At 42.7% G+C, this 15913-nt stretch overlaps 1 protein-coding gene across 11 annotated transcripts in view; it reads left to right on the top strand.

Moving 5' to 3' along the window:
- LOC138611933 (adhesion G protein-coupled receptor L2-like) overlaps positions 1-15913 on the top strand; it is an 89444-nt gene that overhangs the window by 66308 nt on the left and 7223 nt on the right. For all 11 annotated transcript variants that reach the window (XM_069685201.1, XM_069685199.1, XM_069685200.1 and 8 more), the window contains 9 exons: positions 683-805; positions 1318-1523; positions 2107-2280; positions 4639-4848; positions 6933-7153; positions 7888-7954; positions 11439-11530; positions 12868-13036; positions 14701-14829. In XM_069685201.1, the coding sequence (XP_069541302.1) occupies positions 683-805; positions 1318-1523; positions 2107-2280; positions 4639-4848; positions 6933-7153; positions 7888-7954; positions 11439-11530; positions 12868-13036; positions 14701-14829 (1391 nt within the window). The remainder of the gene's footprint in view (positions 1-682; positions 806-1317; positions 1524-2106; positions 2281-4638; positions 4849-6932; positions 7154-7887; positions 7955-11438; positions 11531-12867; positions 13037-14700; positions 14830-15913) is intronic.

Here is a 15913-nt window from a genome sequence, read left to right as displayed (position 1 = left end):
TCCAGGCGAGCATCAAGGGCAAGACGAGGGAAGAGGGAGGGAGCTAAAAACCAGACGGAGAGAGAGAGAGCAACTAGAGAACAATTCCTCATCTCCGTCTGTCAGAAGCCATCTATCTGAGGAAGTGAGGCCATTTCTGATGGGAGGGAGTGTGCTGATACGTGTGTCCTCCTGACCCTTCAGTAATTTCACACATCAAAGGGAGCACCACCCGGCAGCTGGCATACCGGAGAGAGAGGGGCTGCAGGAATTTGGAGGATTTTCAGAGATTTGCTCGTCGAGCCCCGAGTTATCTGAACCCACAGGGGAGAGAAAAAGTAAAAGTAAAAGCTCAATGATATTTTTGATCCTATGAATATTTGACATTCATGCTGCAGTAGGCTGTGTGCCTGCGTTTGCTCAGCCTCTATCATCGCCCTTGTTGTTATTTTTTCTTTTGCTCTTGCCTCCGAGGGTTTCACAATGCCAGCCAACAGCTTAGTGACATGGTTTTTTAAGCAAATGACACTCGGTGCTCTCTCTGCCAATAAGATAGGATCCTGTTACTGCCACAATGAACCTCGAGTCTTTACACGTTCCCCTGCTGGGCCTTAAAGGAAGAGCTCTATTAAACATCATGTTCATGCTGCCTGTGAGTAATACATTTCCTTCTCTCTCCCCTTCACCTCCCACCTCCTCTCAGTGTTGGATGTTTACGTGTTGAGCACCGACGGTCAGGTGCAAGACTTCAAGTTCCCCCAGACGAGCAAAGGTGGCGCATCTCTTCAGCTTTCCTCCAACACTGTCAAAGTCAACAGTAAAAATGGTGAGAAAACACAGCAACATATAGTCCTGGTTAAGTTTGACCTTTTCTTGACCTTTTGTGAGTTGTTTCAGGGGTTGACTAGTGATGTAAAATCTCCCCCTGGTGAACATGGTAGTTGTTTTTCATGCATTGAGGATGAAGGTGGTCGGATCAGATATTTTCTATAGAGTTTAAGGCGTGAGATGATTAGCGTAGCTTAGCATAAAGACTGAAAGCAGAAGAAATTGCTAGCCTGGCTCTGGCCAAAGTTTAAATATGCATCTTTTTGCTGAAGTGAGTTAATCGCTTCATATTTAAGGTACACCAGGAGTGCAGAAACTATAACGTTATCTAACTCTTGCCAAGATAGAGAATGAGCCCCTTTCCCAAGCTTGTTATCTTTCCTTTAAGGTTTCTTAATTTCAAACACAACCCATGAATGAATATAGATCTTGTTAGTATGTACACAGTTTTGACTCGCTTGTTTCTGCTCCCTCTGTATGTTTTGATAATCGTATTATTCCCGCTTGCAGGCGTGGCCAAGCTGGTATTTGTGCTCTACAAACACCTGGGTCAGTTCCTCAGCACGGAGAACGCCACTCTGAGGGGAATGGGGGACCTGAACAAACGCAACCTTTCCCTCACCGTCAACTCCCACATCCTGTCAGCCTCCATAACCAAGGAGTCTAGCCGTGTGTTTGTCGCCGACCCAGTGATCTTCACTCTGGAGCACCTGGATGTAAGACCTCCTCCCGAGACTCCCCCCGTCCCACAGGCTGTTTAAATACTGAAGGGGCTGCACGGCCTTTTGCAGCGCTTTGATGTGTTGTTGTTGTAGAAAAACAGCTGTAGTGAAGAGAAAGCATGTGTATGATGGGATTGTGTCATGGGTATTGATTTGCACTAATAGGAGATGTAGTCTAGTAGAGTTAGAGAAGCAAATAGTGCTTCTTCGGTGCTGTTTTCAACCTTGTGCTTATTAATATCAATGATAGCGATTCTCTGAACGCACCATGTAACATTTTTCTTCTTATTTATTTATATTATTTATATTTATTTATCAAGTGTTTGGATCTTATTGTCTCTGTTCTTATAAATAACCCAAAACATTTAACGATTTTTAGTTCCCAGATTGTTACTGGTTAAACAGACACACACACACACACACACACACACACACACACACACACACACACACAGTCCTGACGTCTCACAGTGAGACATGTGAAACATTAAAGGTGTGTTTGTGTACAATCATGCATATTGCAGCGCATGTTCATTTATGTTTCATCGCTTTCTCTCTCTGTGTTTGCGTTTTGCAGAAGGAGCACTACTACAATCCCAACTGCTCCTTCTGGAATTACTCGGAGCGGAGCATGATGGGATACTGGTCCACTCAGGGCTGCAAACTGCTCGAAACTAACAAGAGCCACACCACTTGCTCCTGCAGTCACTTGACCAACTTTGCCATCCTCATGGCTCATCGGGGAAACGTGGTAAGTGGTTGGCACGAGCTATTTTTCTGTCTCAGTTGGTTGTTCTTCCGTCTCGCTGACAGATTTACGCACACACGGCATGAACAAGAACGGCAGTTCAGTGGAGATAATTAGATTATTGCTGGAGGGGAAGGTAAAGGGGATGGGGGGAGGAGGAGGGGGAGGAGGAGAAAAGGAAGCAGGCTGTCACTTTAAAAGAGCGAGATAGTGGATCAGGAAAGGAAGTGCCGTAGCATTATCAGAAGTAATTATTTTTTACCTATGGTCCGTGTCTAATATTCCTCCTTGCATACGTCCCTGGGAACCCTGGGAAACGGTACAACCTCAGCTTTAACTTATGTTTCCACCCCTCTTGAAGTGGTGTAGGAACCATTTGGTCGCGAAATGCAATTACAATCCAATTACATGATAAATAGCATATGGATCAAGGACCCAGCCAGTAATAAATGTGGAGGATAAGTTTGTGGTTGGTTTAATAATACGTCCCAACTCCTGAACTCTGTCCCTGTCATCTGTCTTAACCTCAACCTTAACCACAGCTTGAAACCAGAGCCCCGAGGCCGGGCTTAGCCTCACACCAATTCCCTCCACATCACCTCAACTGCAACTTCTGCCCTCAATAAAATTACAAATATCACAGGGGGAATTGCCTCACTTTAAGGCCACCGTGTCCTTGAGTGATACTTTGTATGGTCAAGTCTGCTATTTTCACATTTTCCTGGTGCCCATCTTGAACGCGCTCAGTTTTAGATTTAAAAAACACGGTGTGATCTGACCTCAAAAGGAGAACCCACATGTGGACGTCATATCAAGCGGTTGCGGCTCTTTGGAGCAGTTTTCTCACTGATTTCTGCAGCGTGGGCCCCGTAATGTGATCTACGCATGTTCGGTTTGAGTGCTAGATGTCATCAGGTTTAAAGGATAGCTTCACAATAGTCTGATGCCTATATGAGCACTGATTTCACATCATTCCTCCTGTTCACACGGGCCATGAACAGATTCCTTACTTTATGTGCTTTTAACATATGACAGCGAAAAAATTCACAGCCCTTCTCTAGTGCAAAAAGTACATTTGAGTTCATCTGAAATTACTGCAAAGCTTCAACAGTCTCAGGTCAAGTGTATCTCTTCCATAGTCTTTGTAGTACAAAGTTCTTTTCTTTGTTACTCTCCTTCAACTGCAGCCTATCGGGAAAACGGTCTGCAGAAACACAAAGAAGGTTTTTCTACAAAAAAAGTCTGTTACCTTGAACGATACCTTTTTTATATTAACCTTTCATTAGCTTCAAACAACTGTAGAATAGATGTAGGGCTGTGGATTTTGTCTCTTCCATTTATAAAAGCCTGAGAAAAAAAACTTTCTTAACATAATCTCAGCCGGAGTGAAGTTGCCAGCCAGTTGCCGCTTGATACAAACTCTATCCTCTCCTCGCGGTTTTGACAGCTCTTCTTCTTTATTTCTTCTCTCCCATATTTCACAAGATCCTAGTAAGCCTATCCAACTGTATAATAATGAAAAGATTGATTGCCAGTCTTGTGGCAAAAGCTGCAAAATTCAGAGCCTCTTTTTAAGGGACTGTAGCGTCTCTCCAGCCCATTCTTGTCTGCATTTTCAAGGTTTTTAATGAAGAAAAATTGCCACAGATGCTTAACTCTGTGTAAACTTCAAACTTAGGACATGGCCTGCAGTTTATCAATAAGACCATTTCTTATTCTGTTCAATGCACTCTCCACTGTTTGAAGAATTGATTTTACTGTCATGTCAAGGTGAAGTTGACAGCAACTACTTTCTCAGAGGATGTAAATATTTAAGCATTTTAAGGCAATACTTCCAGGTGGGCGCTGCAGGGGTTAGCGCTGTCGCCTCACAGCTAGAAGGTTCCGGGTACATAGTGGGCCTTTCTGTGTGGAGTTTGCATGTTCTCCCTGTGCATGTGTGGGTTCCCTCCAGCTTCCTCCCACAGTCCAAAGACATGCTCATTAAGGATCATTGGCAAATTGTCTGTAGGTGTGAGTGTGAGCAAGAAAGGTTGTCTCTATGCCCTCAGTCCAGGGTGTACCCCGCCTCTCGCCCAGTTACAATGATGGATGGATGAATGGGTTAGGGTTAGCATTGGCATGTGAACATTATTCTTAGAGAGACTTAACAAAGCACTGTAAATCGCTTAAGAGCTGGCGCCTTTAGAAATGTCCATTTTCATTATAACATCCACCTCACGGTACTTTGAGGTTTCCATCAGGTCAGCTCCTCCACTTCAACAAATATAGCTTCAACCATTATGTGCTTAAATGCCAGCAGTCATTATAAAAAAGGGTGGAGTTAAAAGTCAGTCCGTTGCTTTGTCCGTTTCTCCGCAGGGGGATGGGAGCGTCCACGAGCTGCTTCTCACCGTCATCACGCGGATGGGTATCGCTGTGTCTCTCGTCTGCCTCGCCATCAGCCTCTTCACCTTCTGCTTCTTCAGGGGGCTGCAGAGCGACCGCAACACCATCCACAAAAACCTCTGCCTCAACCTCTTCATCGGAGAGCTCGTCTACCTCGTGGGCATCAACATGACGGAACCGAAGGTAGTGAGGGGATTACCGTGCAGCGATTTATGTCTTACATTCTGCTGATTAATGGGCTCAGGCACCGTCATTAACCTTTAGACACTTAAATTCTTCCTTCAATTTCCTTTTAAGAGTCTATACAATGAGCAAGAAATCTACATTACAAAAAATACCCTCTTTAAGATCTGCAGTAATGATGCTGAGGGAAATATTCAAATTGAGGAAGATATTTTTCTCTAAATAGCTGCACAATTTACCAGACAGAAATATTCTAAGCATGATTTTACAAACTGTACGCCTACGTTATTTCTCACTTTGGAAACCTGGGATCTTTACTATGACTGAAAAGGGCAGTTCCACAATTTACTATTTTTGACAATTGACCAACCTGTGTTTTTGTACATTTTTTACTAGTCTTCTACTGAACCAGATTAAGGACAAAAGCTGGGTAGCTTTTTTTTACTCCTGATATTCGCTTAGCTTAGCTTAGTGCTGCTCACTTATAGAAGACGTACCATTAACAGTGGGTGTGGGAATCGCAGGGTTACTGAAGATGCTAGGGATGCACGATATTGGATTTTTTGCTGATATCCGATATGTCAATATTTTCCAACCCTTTTTGCCGATTGCCAATTTCGATACCGATATATTAGTCACATGTTTTTTTCCACCTAATTGCAGAGAACATCAAGTCTCCCCTGTAGTGGAATTGAAATCATGCCTACTCCTATTGTAGTGGCCAAAATGCCATACCGCAGGCATCTTGCACCCTTCTTCACGCTTGATGGAAGAAGCATGGTGCAGGCAGTGCGCGCGCACACTCACACAGAGTTAATGTTGAAGCATTACGTCAAGTTTTTCAGGGAATCAACGAGCATTTTATCAGCGGAAAGTAACGGCAGAAAAATGCCACGTCTGTGGATGCCAATATGTCATTTTCAAGCCATAATCTGCAGATGCCGATGACATGACGATAATATCGTGCATCCCTAGAAGATACGATACGATACATGGCCCATAATAACGATAATATCATGATACAACGATTCTGCAATAATTTATATAATGCAAGACAATCATATAATGATACATCACTATATCTGATTAACTGAAGAATACAAATTGCCCCTAAAAAGGTACAGTGCAGGATTAATGTTCGTATTCTCTGCAATTTGGTGACCGAGATTTCACACAAACTGAGATGAAACAATGTGTCTGTAAATTACATTTATAGAACTATAGAACAACTTAAGATGTTAAAAGTTGCTGGCGCATCTTTTAACAGTCTGTCTGACATTATCCCGCTGTCGTCTTCTTCTCCTTTTATCCTGCTATCAACTTCAGATAATCGTATTGCACGAGTCAGGACGACAATATATTGCTGCATCGATATTTCGTCCCACCCCTAATTAAGAGCAAGAAAAAGGACTCTGAAATAAGTACTCTGAGGTTAAAGGGATAGATCGGGTTATTTGAAGTGGGGTTGTAAGAGGTACTTATCAATAGTAAGCGCACTACACCCAGTAGATAACTGTCAGCACGGCTCCTGTTAGGAGAAGCTGACCGGAGTTTCTACACGGAAGATGAACTATTCACCGCTTTAAACATTTAAACCAAATACACATTTAAAACATACTTTAATCTCGTTCCTGAGGGGAAATGAGTGTTGCCTCATCCAGCGTTAATTTTGAGCAGAGTTTCTGTCCACCACATAAATGTTTACTCTCCTTTTTAGCTCTGATAACTCTGAACTCTTGAAGAGAATATTTAGCTTCAAAGCTTCTAAGTTCGATATGTAGTGAGTGAGTTCACCCTCTGTATCACATTGAGCTAAAAGATGCTGATAATCTAAGGTGACCCCTTTGACATTACACACTGTAATTTGATCCAATCAAACATATTGATTCGAGCAGCTTTAAGCTTAGTAATGAACTTGAACCTGTAGACACGGGTCTCTAAACTCTTAACAAAAGGATAAAACTGTTTGGACACTTGGAAATTCATTCTAGGAAAAGAGGGAACATCAGATTTAACGAACCCTAAATTATCCTCTGACGACCTCTCACCTTTGTGTGTAACGCCTGCGTGTGTCTTCCTCTCAGCTGGTGTGCTCCATCATCGCCGGCGTCCTCCACTTCTGCTTCCTGGCTGCGTTCGCCTGGATGTGTCTGGAGGGCGTGCAGCTGTATCTCATGCTGGTCGAGGTGTTTGAGAGCGAGTTCTCGCGCAGGAAGTACTACTACATCTCGGGGTACCTCATCCCCGCCGTGGTGGTGGGAATCTCAGCAGCCATCGACTACAGGAGCTACGGCACGCAGCGGGCGTAAGTGTGGCATCGCTTTCTTCTTTAGTGGGATGAAAATCAGGAGCATTAGTCATCTCTTCTCCCCATCAAGACACACAGTTGCATGTATGTGCTAATGATAGTAATATCACAAAGTGGAATCAACCTCTAACCCCAGGCAAATTTACACCCTGTCACTGCTAAGAGAAGAGACTGCGAGAGAAGCTGCAGCACTAATGAACGTGCTGGCGAGCTGCACTGGCCTGCTGGCTTTTTATTCTTTGCATGTGGGTAATTGCTGCTCTTGTCAGTTAAAAGTTTATGCACTTCTTCGCTTGGTCTTCATCCAAGCAGCCAGCGCTGTGATTTGTTTCGCTGCAATCCTCTAATATATGGGACTTAAAGTAAACTCCATTTTATTGCTGTAGTCTTCACTTCATTTCTGCTTCCTGGTGATAAACACAGGGCAAGAACAATTCATTCTTGAACTGTCTACAATACACTGTTTACCGCTCGGAGTCTTAGGTACACAGTGCGACAGGCCACATTTGTAGACATTTGCAGACTGTGAAGTCATGAGTCCAATAACCGCTGGCTTTGAGACTGCAGCTTCTCGTGGCGTGAGGCCAACACTCCCCCAAGGTCGGTTTTCTTCTCTGTGGTCAGAGAAGTCTCTCTTCTCTCTTCCAGCCGGGTCCTGATCGATGAGACACAACTTTGTTTTGGCAATGAGATGATTTAATGAACTAAACATCACCTCTTGCACCCTCTAGATGCTGGCTGAGGGTTGATAACCATTTCATCTGGAGCTTCATCGGCCCGGTAACCTTCATAATCGTGGTAAGTTGTAATTTTCTGCTCTCGTTTTTTTCCCTTTCAAAGAAAAGCTTTGGAAACAATTTATAGATTTTCTCTGTCTGTACTGTCGGCCTCGCAGCTCTGCTTTCTCAGATCAATTTGCATGAAAGGAAAGTGGTCCCATTATAGCTGACACGAGGACATCAGTGTCCACTCAGCTATGAAATCCTCTGAAATCAGAATTGGTGAGCGGCAACAACTTAAAGCTGTTTGGTCCTCGCTGTACATCCCGAGAATACTCCCCCTTCCCGCTATCAGGAGGAGAAATCGTCTCAGGCATGAAGGTCATTTGCTCAGTGGGAAAACAAGGGTGATGGTGGTGGGGGGTGAACATGGAAGTAATGAGTGGGTGGGCCAGACAACCATTACCACAGCTCATAGCCCTGCTGAGGATCATGACACGTCCCCAGCCAATCGCTGCGCACGGACATCTCCATCTTCACCTTTTAATATTTCATGCGCTGCTCTTGGTGTTCACAATGCACCCACACACACTCACACACACACTCACAACACATGCATGCATTCAAGCAGGAATGCATGCACGCAGCCCAAAACAAACACACACAACGTATCCATACAGGCTCGTACGCTTAACGCACATGTAAATCTGTCTTAAGGCTGTAAATACACGTAAAAGTGCTGCGTCGGCACGGTTGATTTTAAGCGCTGTTATTTGGCAGAGAAGTTGGAGACCTGAATATTGTAGAGCTCGGTCCCTCGGAGACCGGGCGAGAGGGGGAGTCCATATGTAGTTTGCTTCAGCTTTCCGCAGAGTGCCTCGCTGTCTGTCTGTCTGTCTTTCTGTCTCATCGGATCTGTGTCATCTCTCGCGGCTGTGTTAAATGCATCTCCAGCCACTCGACTCATGCGGACGTAAAATCGGCCCCAGTGGCTGGGAGACAAAACTCGGCGTTACTCTAAGCTGTGATCTAAAAGCCTCTTTCTGTCTTCTTAGCCACTCCTTTTTTTTTTTCTCCTCCATCTTTCTTTGTTGGTGTCCATCTGTTTTTCCACTCACATTCTAGTTGTTTCCATTTCAAGAACCCCCCTTTTTTTTTTCCTGTTGCCTTGTAGTGTTTCAGAGTGCATCCATGTGGGATAATAAAGAGGATCTCTCTGCTTATTCTAAATGAAGTGTTTGCGAACAATATACAGAGATGATTAGGCTTTGTTTTCCTGCCAACTCCTGCTTCCCGTCGTTTGTTTTCCCTTCATGCACAGATGATTGGTCATGCTTTTGAAACGCAGGCTCCGAGCAGACACAGGATAAAAGTTTTAATAACATAAAATCCAAATATATTCTTGTTTTTTATTGAATATTTATAATATGGTTTAATATGGTTTCATGCCAAATTGAAGCACACCTCCTCCCTCTCCCTCGGTGGCCACGGGCCCTGCAGTGCTTACAGACACACATCCTGAGAGAATGGAAACCTTTCTGGATGTATGGCTTGAATCACTTCAATGTTTTTCCTGGCTTCAGTGAAAAAATTGTTTCTAAAATATGGCACTCAGATCCATTCTTTCCTTCTCTGTACTCCTCTGCAGCTCTTGTCCGCGGTACATCAGGCCTGTTCTGACTTGATCAGATATACGTTCTCATATTCGATGAGGATTTGCACTCTGGGATCGACTTTAATGTCAAACACGAGAGGGGAGAGAGAAACTTCCAGTGCGGCTTTTCTGTTGAAGGCCAGAGCGCTGTGAAGTAGAGCATAGCATTAACCTCTCACTGTTTTTTTATCTGTGGAAGTCAGAGTGCTTTGTGAGCGGCACTGAGGCTTTATATTTTCTTATTCCTCCTGGTGAGGAATGCTGCTGGGAGCGCTCTCTATGGAGCAAACCTACAATAGGAAAATGGATATTTAAGGTAAATGTGAAACTAAGCTGCAGATGTAACATCCTGTGATGGATTGTTACTCAGTAAAATTAATTAAAGGTACATGTACAAATTCTCTTTTCATGCTGCTTTAAATTTGTACAGTTCAGAGGGAAACACTTTTTCACCAGATTCTTTGACAGCTATCAGACTAACATTTAAATCACACGACCAGCTCTTAAAATATGATCAATTTTTATTGATTAAGCTACCCAACATGATACACAAGCAGAGCAGAAACGATTAGACACGATTAGTTGAAAATCAATCAACAGCTGTTTTAATAATAAGTCTACTCTCTCATAACTCTAATGTGAGAATATGCTTCTTCTCCATCCCATTATTTAATGTATTATTATTGAATTAATGAGTGACCAAAAAACTAATTAAAAATGACACTTTCGGGGCGCTGGTTTAGCTCAGGTGGTGGAGCGGGCGCCCCATGAACAGAGGCTGCAGTCCTCCACACGCTGATCGCAGGGTCGACTCCCGGTCTGCTGATCAGCTGGTGCATGTCCTCCCCACACTCTCTGCTCCCCCACATGTCCTGTCTCTTTTCAGCTGTCCTGTCTAATAAAGGCAAACGCCCAAAAAAATCAGCTTAAAAAAATGATAATAATAAATTTCACTTTTAATATTTTAAATTTCCACCAACAAGAAAAACATGTTTTGATCAGTTGCAGTCTCATATAAAATAGTTAACATGAGCTTCACCTCAGTCAAGTGCAATAAAAAAATGGTGCTTTCATGTTAATACATGAGTATTAATAATAGACAAAGGTAACAGAAACATTAAAAACTAAAACTACTCTAAACAGGCCTATGAATATAAAAAATCATTATAATGTAACTTTATAATATACAGGAAAACTGCGTCATTTTCCTCTATAGAGTACCTTTACTTTTATGAGGCATGTTCCTGATCACACATACAGCTCTGGAAAAAATTAAAAGACAGCTCCAAATGTTCCTTATATCAGCATCTCTCTCTTTACGTGTCATGGCCAGCCCAATCCAGATCTGAACTCTATTGAAAACCTCCTGAATGTGATCAAGAGGCAAATGGATGGTCACAATCGGACGAAGCCGAGCTGCTTGTTCGAGGCAAAACGTCAACAAGCAACAGCACTGTGACAGACTGGTGGAGAGCATGCAGAGTTGAGTGAACGCTGTAATTAAAAAGCAGGTTATTCCACCAGATATTGATCTCTGAACTCCTCCTGAGTTAAAACATGAGTATTCTGTTGTTAAAAGATAAACATGAACTTGTTTTTCTTTGCTTTATTCAAGGTCTAAAAAATATCTTAACCAGCGATTTTCTGCGAATAAAAGACCTGAATGAGAATATTTTATTTCAAACCTCTAAATAGTAGAACCAGAGAAAAACACATTTTTGATTTTTCTCCAGAGCTGTGTATATTTCTACCATTTAAATAACATTTTCCATTCCATTCAGTCTTGTATTATTAGTACTTTATGTGGAAGCAAAGCGTCTAAATACCTCCTTCCACCGCTGTGAGCAGCAGGGGTTGGATTCCTCTCTAAGTGCAGTCTGTTAACAATGATCCGCGTATGTTTTGACAGGTCAATGTCATCTTCCTGGTGGTGACGATGTTCAAGATGGTGAAGCACTCCACCTCCATGAAACCCGACTCGTCGCGGCTCGGGGGTATCAGGTGAGGGTGTCACTCTGGGAGATTGGGTGGCCGCTGCTCGCTGGCTGCTCGCTCTGAGACTGCATGTGTGTGTTTGTTTGTTGAGTGGCGTGATGTGTGTGTGTGTGTGTGGGCGGGCGGATGGTTTCACTTATATGTGAAAAGAAAACTAATAAGCCCCATTATTTCTTTTCCTTCCCTCTTGAAATTTGAAAAGCTGCATTTGACCAACAAGTCTATTTGACTTTCTCTCAAAGCGGACCAATATTTTTCCCTTTTAGATTTGATTTGCGCCCGACAGCCTTATTAGTTCATTTTATGATATCAGTATTTGCACTACGCTGCATTATATTGCCTTTTTCTTTTTCTTCATAACTGCATTTTTGACCTTTGGTATCTTTTCTGGCATAGTTTACAGGCGTCTTCTGAAAGCGCACATCCTCCTCGATTTAAAGATGGTAAAAACAGAAAAAATGAGACACCCCGCCCCCCCGCCCCATCTTTCCGCTTCTGGTGGGCTGCATTTTCCTCGATAGAAAAGACGAGTCCCTAAACATTTCCGTGCCTGGATTCTTGTTCAACAATATGTTTGACGGCAGGCCAACACACGCTATGTGGGCGCTTGATCTTAAGGCAGCCTCTCTGATTTTAGTCCAAAGAAAAAAGCGCAAAAAGGGGGGAAAGTTGTTTTTTGCACGTAGAAAGCTTCACATGTGGATGCTGGATTTCACACATTCGCTTCAGAAGTGAAAACTCATTAACTGTCATTAATTAGGGCTTACCTCAAATCTGCTATGTATTTAGTGTCTGTGTCAACTGTTGTAATCAAGTGAAATAATTGGCTCATTTTTGTGTGCGTATTCACACAGAAAATTGTATTATCGTATAAAAAGAGCGTCCAGTGAGTGTAATGAGCAGCTCTGCCTCTGTGGATCATCTGTCTCTGACATGTCGTCGCCCATTTCTCCTCTCCTCCCCGCGCTCGCTGCATCTCTCTCGAGGGGGGGCTCGCTTCTTCTTGTGTATCAATAACGACCGGCCATCATCATCGAAAGTGACTGTGAAGTTATCTTATTTCCTCGAGGCTTTCCTGGAAGCCACCAAGGAAATAAAAACCTGCTGCATGTGCAGTCTCTTTAGCCAAAAACTCGCCAATATTTTTCTGACTGAACATTGTATCAGCATTTATTTAATATACCGCCCGAGAGCAACTTGTCTGAAAGGCAAATAGCAAATTAGGTTGTTTATTTTTTAACGAGCCGCCGTCGAGGAGAATCGTCAAACCGAGCAAAGCTGATGAAATCTCCCGCAGATGTTCTGGTTCGAGAGGTAACGTCGCTGCTCTTTCTCCTCTGCAGGTCGTGGGTGTTGGGAGCGTTCGTCCTGCTCTGTTTGTTGGGGCTCACGTGGTCCTTCGGCTTGTTCTTCCTCAATGAATCCTCCATCGTGATGGCTTACCTCTTCACCATCTTCAACACTCTGCAGGGGATGTTCATCTTCATCTTCCACTGCCTCCTACAGAAAAAGGTAACAATCATCACCCGGTAAATCAGAGGAAAGTATTGGTTGTGTAAGTGATGAGACAAGCAACAGATTTTAGATGAAGGATTATTAAACAAGATAATTAAACAATTCTTGCATAACAATTACTATAATAACAATAAAAAATAATAATTCAATACAAATATTAACTGAGAGATAGGTTAATTGTAACCACAATAATGGGGTTGAAGATAGAAAGGATCACACAGACAATCATTCAGTTATGTGAGATGAGAGATTCTCCATGAAGCTGATCAAAGGTTTCCATATTTTATAGAAAGAGTGTGTCTGATTCCTTAGTGAGTATTTTATCTTTCACAGAGGTTTGCAACTGTTCACTTCCAAGAGCCACAGTCCAAGCGGATTAGAGTTTGAGAGGTTGCCATATCTGGCACATCTCAGCATCCTTTGGGAATGTAACTCCTTGGATCGTGGATAAAGCAGATCACAGATCCCAAAATAATTTTAAATGATTTTCTTACACTCTACAGACGAGACATTGAGAGATCCGAAATCTAGGTCGCAGGTTTCCTTGCTGATCAGGAGTGATGTTCTCCCTCAGCTGATGGCGATCAGCCTGGCTGGGAGGCTGTATCAGGAGGATGGGGTTGTTGTTTTTTCGGTCTCCGGAGAGTCAACACCATCAGTTGGCTTTCTGAGTGAAAATCAGGGTTGAGTGTGTGTTGGAAGATGTATTCTTCTTTTGGCCAGTTTCCCACTCATCTTGTTTCCCCCCCTGTCGGGTGACTCCCACTTCTCCTTTGTTTTGGGTCCAATTCTTTCGTTGATTTATCATTTTGATAGAATCAGTGGGTGGCTGTGGGGAGAAAGGCCTGTTTTGCTTTGACCCTTTTGGGACACATGCAGCTTTTTGAGACCCCTGTCCTTCAGGTCTTGTTTCTGGGGAAACGTAACAGACATAATGAATGAATCTAAAAACAATTGACTGAGTATAAAGTGTAATGGAGCGGAAAGAATTAGAAGATTCATCATTTTGCCAATCGGCACAAATAATTTAGCAAATAATTTGCTAATGGATGATAATAAAAGCCGCCTTTCAAGCAGAAATACCAACTACTTTCTATTTTTAGCCTCTAATAGGAAGATTAGTTGTTTTATTGTGTCTCATATTGTAGTAATTTGTAGTTTTGCTGTGTTTTTATTTTTTTTTGTTCATTATAATAATGTTACCTTTTGCTCAGGAAATTCTCAGGATTTTATAGAGAAACAATAACAACCAAAAAGATGAAAATGGATATAAATTGCAGCGGTGCTTTCAAACAAAGCAAGAACAGGACTTTTCTCTCCAAATGAATACAATCCTTGTTCAGGGGAGCTGTAAAATTAATGTTTCATGTTATGATATACATTCTCAGCAGACAGTTCAAAGACGTCCAGGTTCATCGGTGACTCTAAATTGCCCGTAGGTGTAAATGTGAGCATTAGTGATTAACTGTCTCTTCATGTCCGCCCTGTGATTGGCTGGAGATCTGTGCAGGTTGTACCCCGCCTCTCCCTGGATGTCAGCTGTGATTGGCTGCCACTCCGGGGTAGAGCTACTGATTGAAGGATTGATGGATGGACGTCTTTATGTTGAGATTGTGTCGCTGCCTGTTCTCACTCTGTCCTGATCTCTTGTTCCTCTGCAGGTCCGCAAAGAGTACAGCAAATGCTTCCGTCAGTCTCAGTGCTGCGGCGCGCTGCCACCCGAGGGTCCCCACAGTGCGGCCAAGACGGCCACGTCTCGATCCACGGCCCGGTACTCATCCGCAACACAGGTACGTGCAGGCCACCAGGAATCTGATACATCAAGGTTTAGGATGTAACTTAACTTATGTGAATTACATGTCAGTGGATTTTTTTGGTTGTATGGATTGTTTGGTTTGGTTTTTCTTTAAAGTTAGTTTAACAACAAAACCAACAATGAATGATCCTACAAGCAATTATTTGTCCGTAAAGCCAAAACTTGGTATACTGTAGCTTATAACTCCGTGCTATAGAGCTGCATTATTGTTCAGAACCTAGTCGACCACGTAAGTACACACTAGAGCACCAAATATTTATTAATCCACAACAGAAAATAGTCCCAAACAAAAGCAATATTTACTCCTTTTTAGGTCCTGTTTGCTAAAAACTACATTACACAGACACTTAAAGAAATTCCTGTGCTCTTAGAAAGTTTAAAGTTTTTATTTGTGAACAGTTTTTAAAGTCCTTATAGACACGCGGCCTTGTGTCTGAGAGTCGCAGAGAAGGCGAGGAATGAAGAAAGTGTTGAGGAAGCACTCACACATTGTTGGTTTGGGGCTTTTCACAGGATTTGTTGACAGTAAGAAAAATGTTGACGTCGTCAGACGCATCCTTTTAATAAAGTCTGAAAGTCTCGTTTATTTCCAACCTTTGACTTGAATTTTATCCCTGCATAGTGCAGCTTATTGATTCTTTTAACTAAACGCACATTAAAAAGAAATTTCAGTGCAGCACTTTAATTCAACTTTGTAATGTTAGGCTTTGTTATCAATCTGTTGAGACTGCCAAGGTCAAGAGATGGTGATAATTTCTACATCAGGAAAAGTAACACAGTGCAGCTGGCCGACAGACATCATTAATGTGTTTAAACATTCCTTTTGTACCTGTTCTCATGGTCAGAGAAATGTAGAGCACATAAAAAACAACATACAAACAGATCACTGATGTTGTCTCGTCTCTGACTGTGAGATCTATCTTGAGAGCACTTCTGAGAATCTGCCGCCTTACTCCCCAGAAGGAAAAAAGAGCTTCTCACGGCTGATGTCTCGCATTACAAGCTGTGAGATCCTTGAAGTATCCATTTTCTGTATCAATCAGATCGATAGCTTGTGC

The sequence above is a fragment of the Semicossyphus pulcher genome, unplaced genomic scaffold, assembly GCF_022749685.1.
Source record: "Semicossyphus pulcher isolate SPU_LCO1_2020_fin unplaced genomic scaffold, fSemPul1.0.p SCAF_7, whole genome shotgun sequence".
Taxonomy (NCBI): domain Eukaryota; kingdom Metazoa; phylum Chordata; class Actinopteri; order Labriformes; family Labridae; genus Semicossyphus; species Semicossyphus pulcher.
The sequence above is the reverse complement of the archived record's forward strand: the minus strand, read 5'-3'. Positions and strand labels throughout refer to the sequence as shown.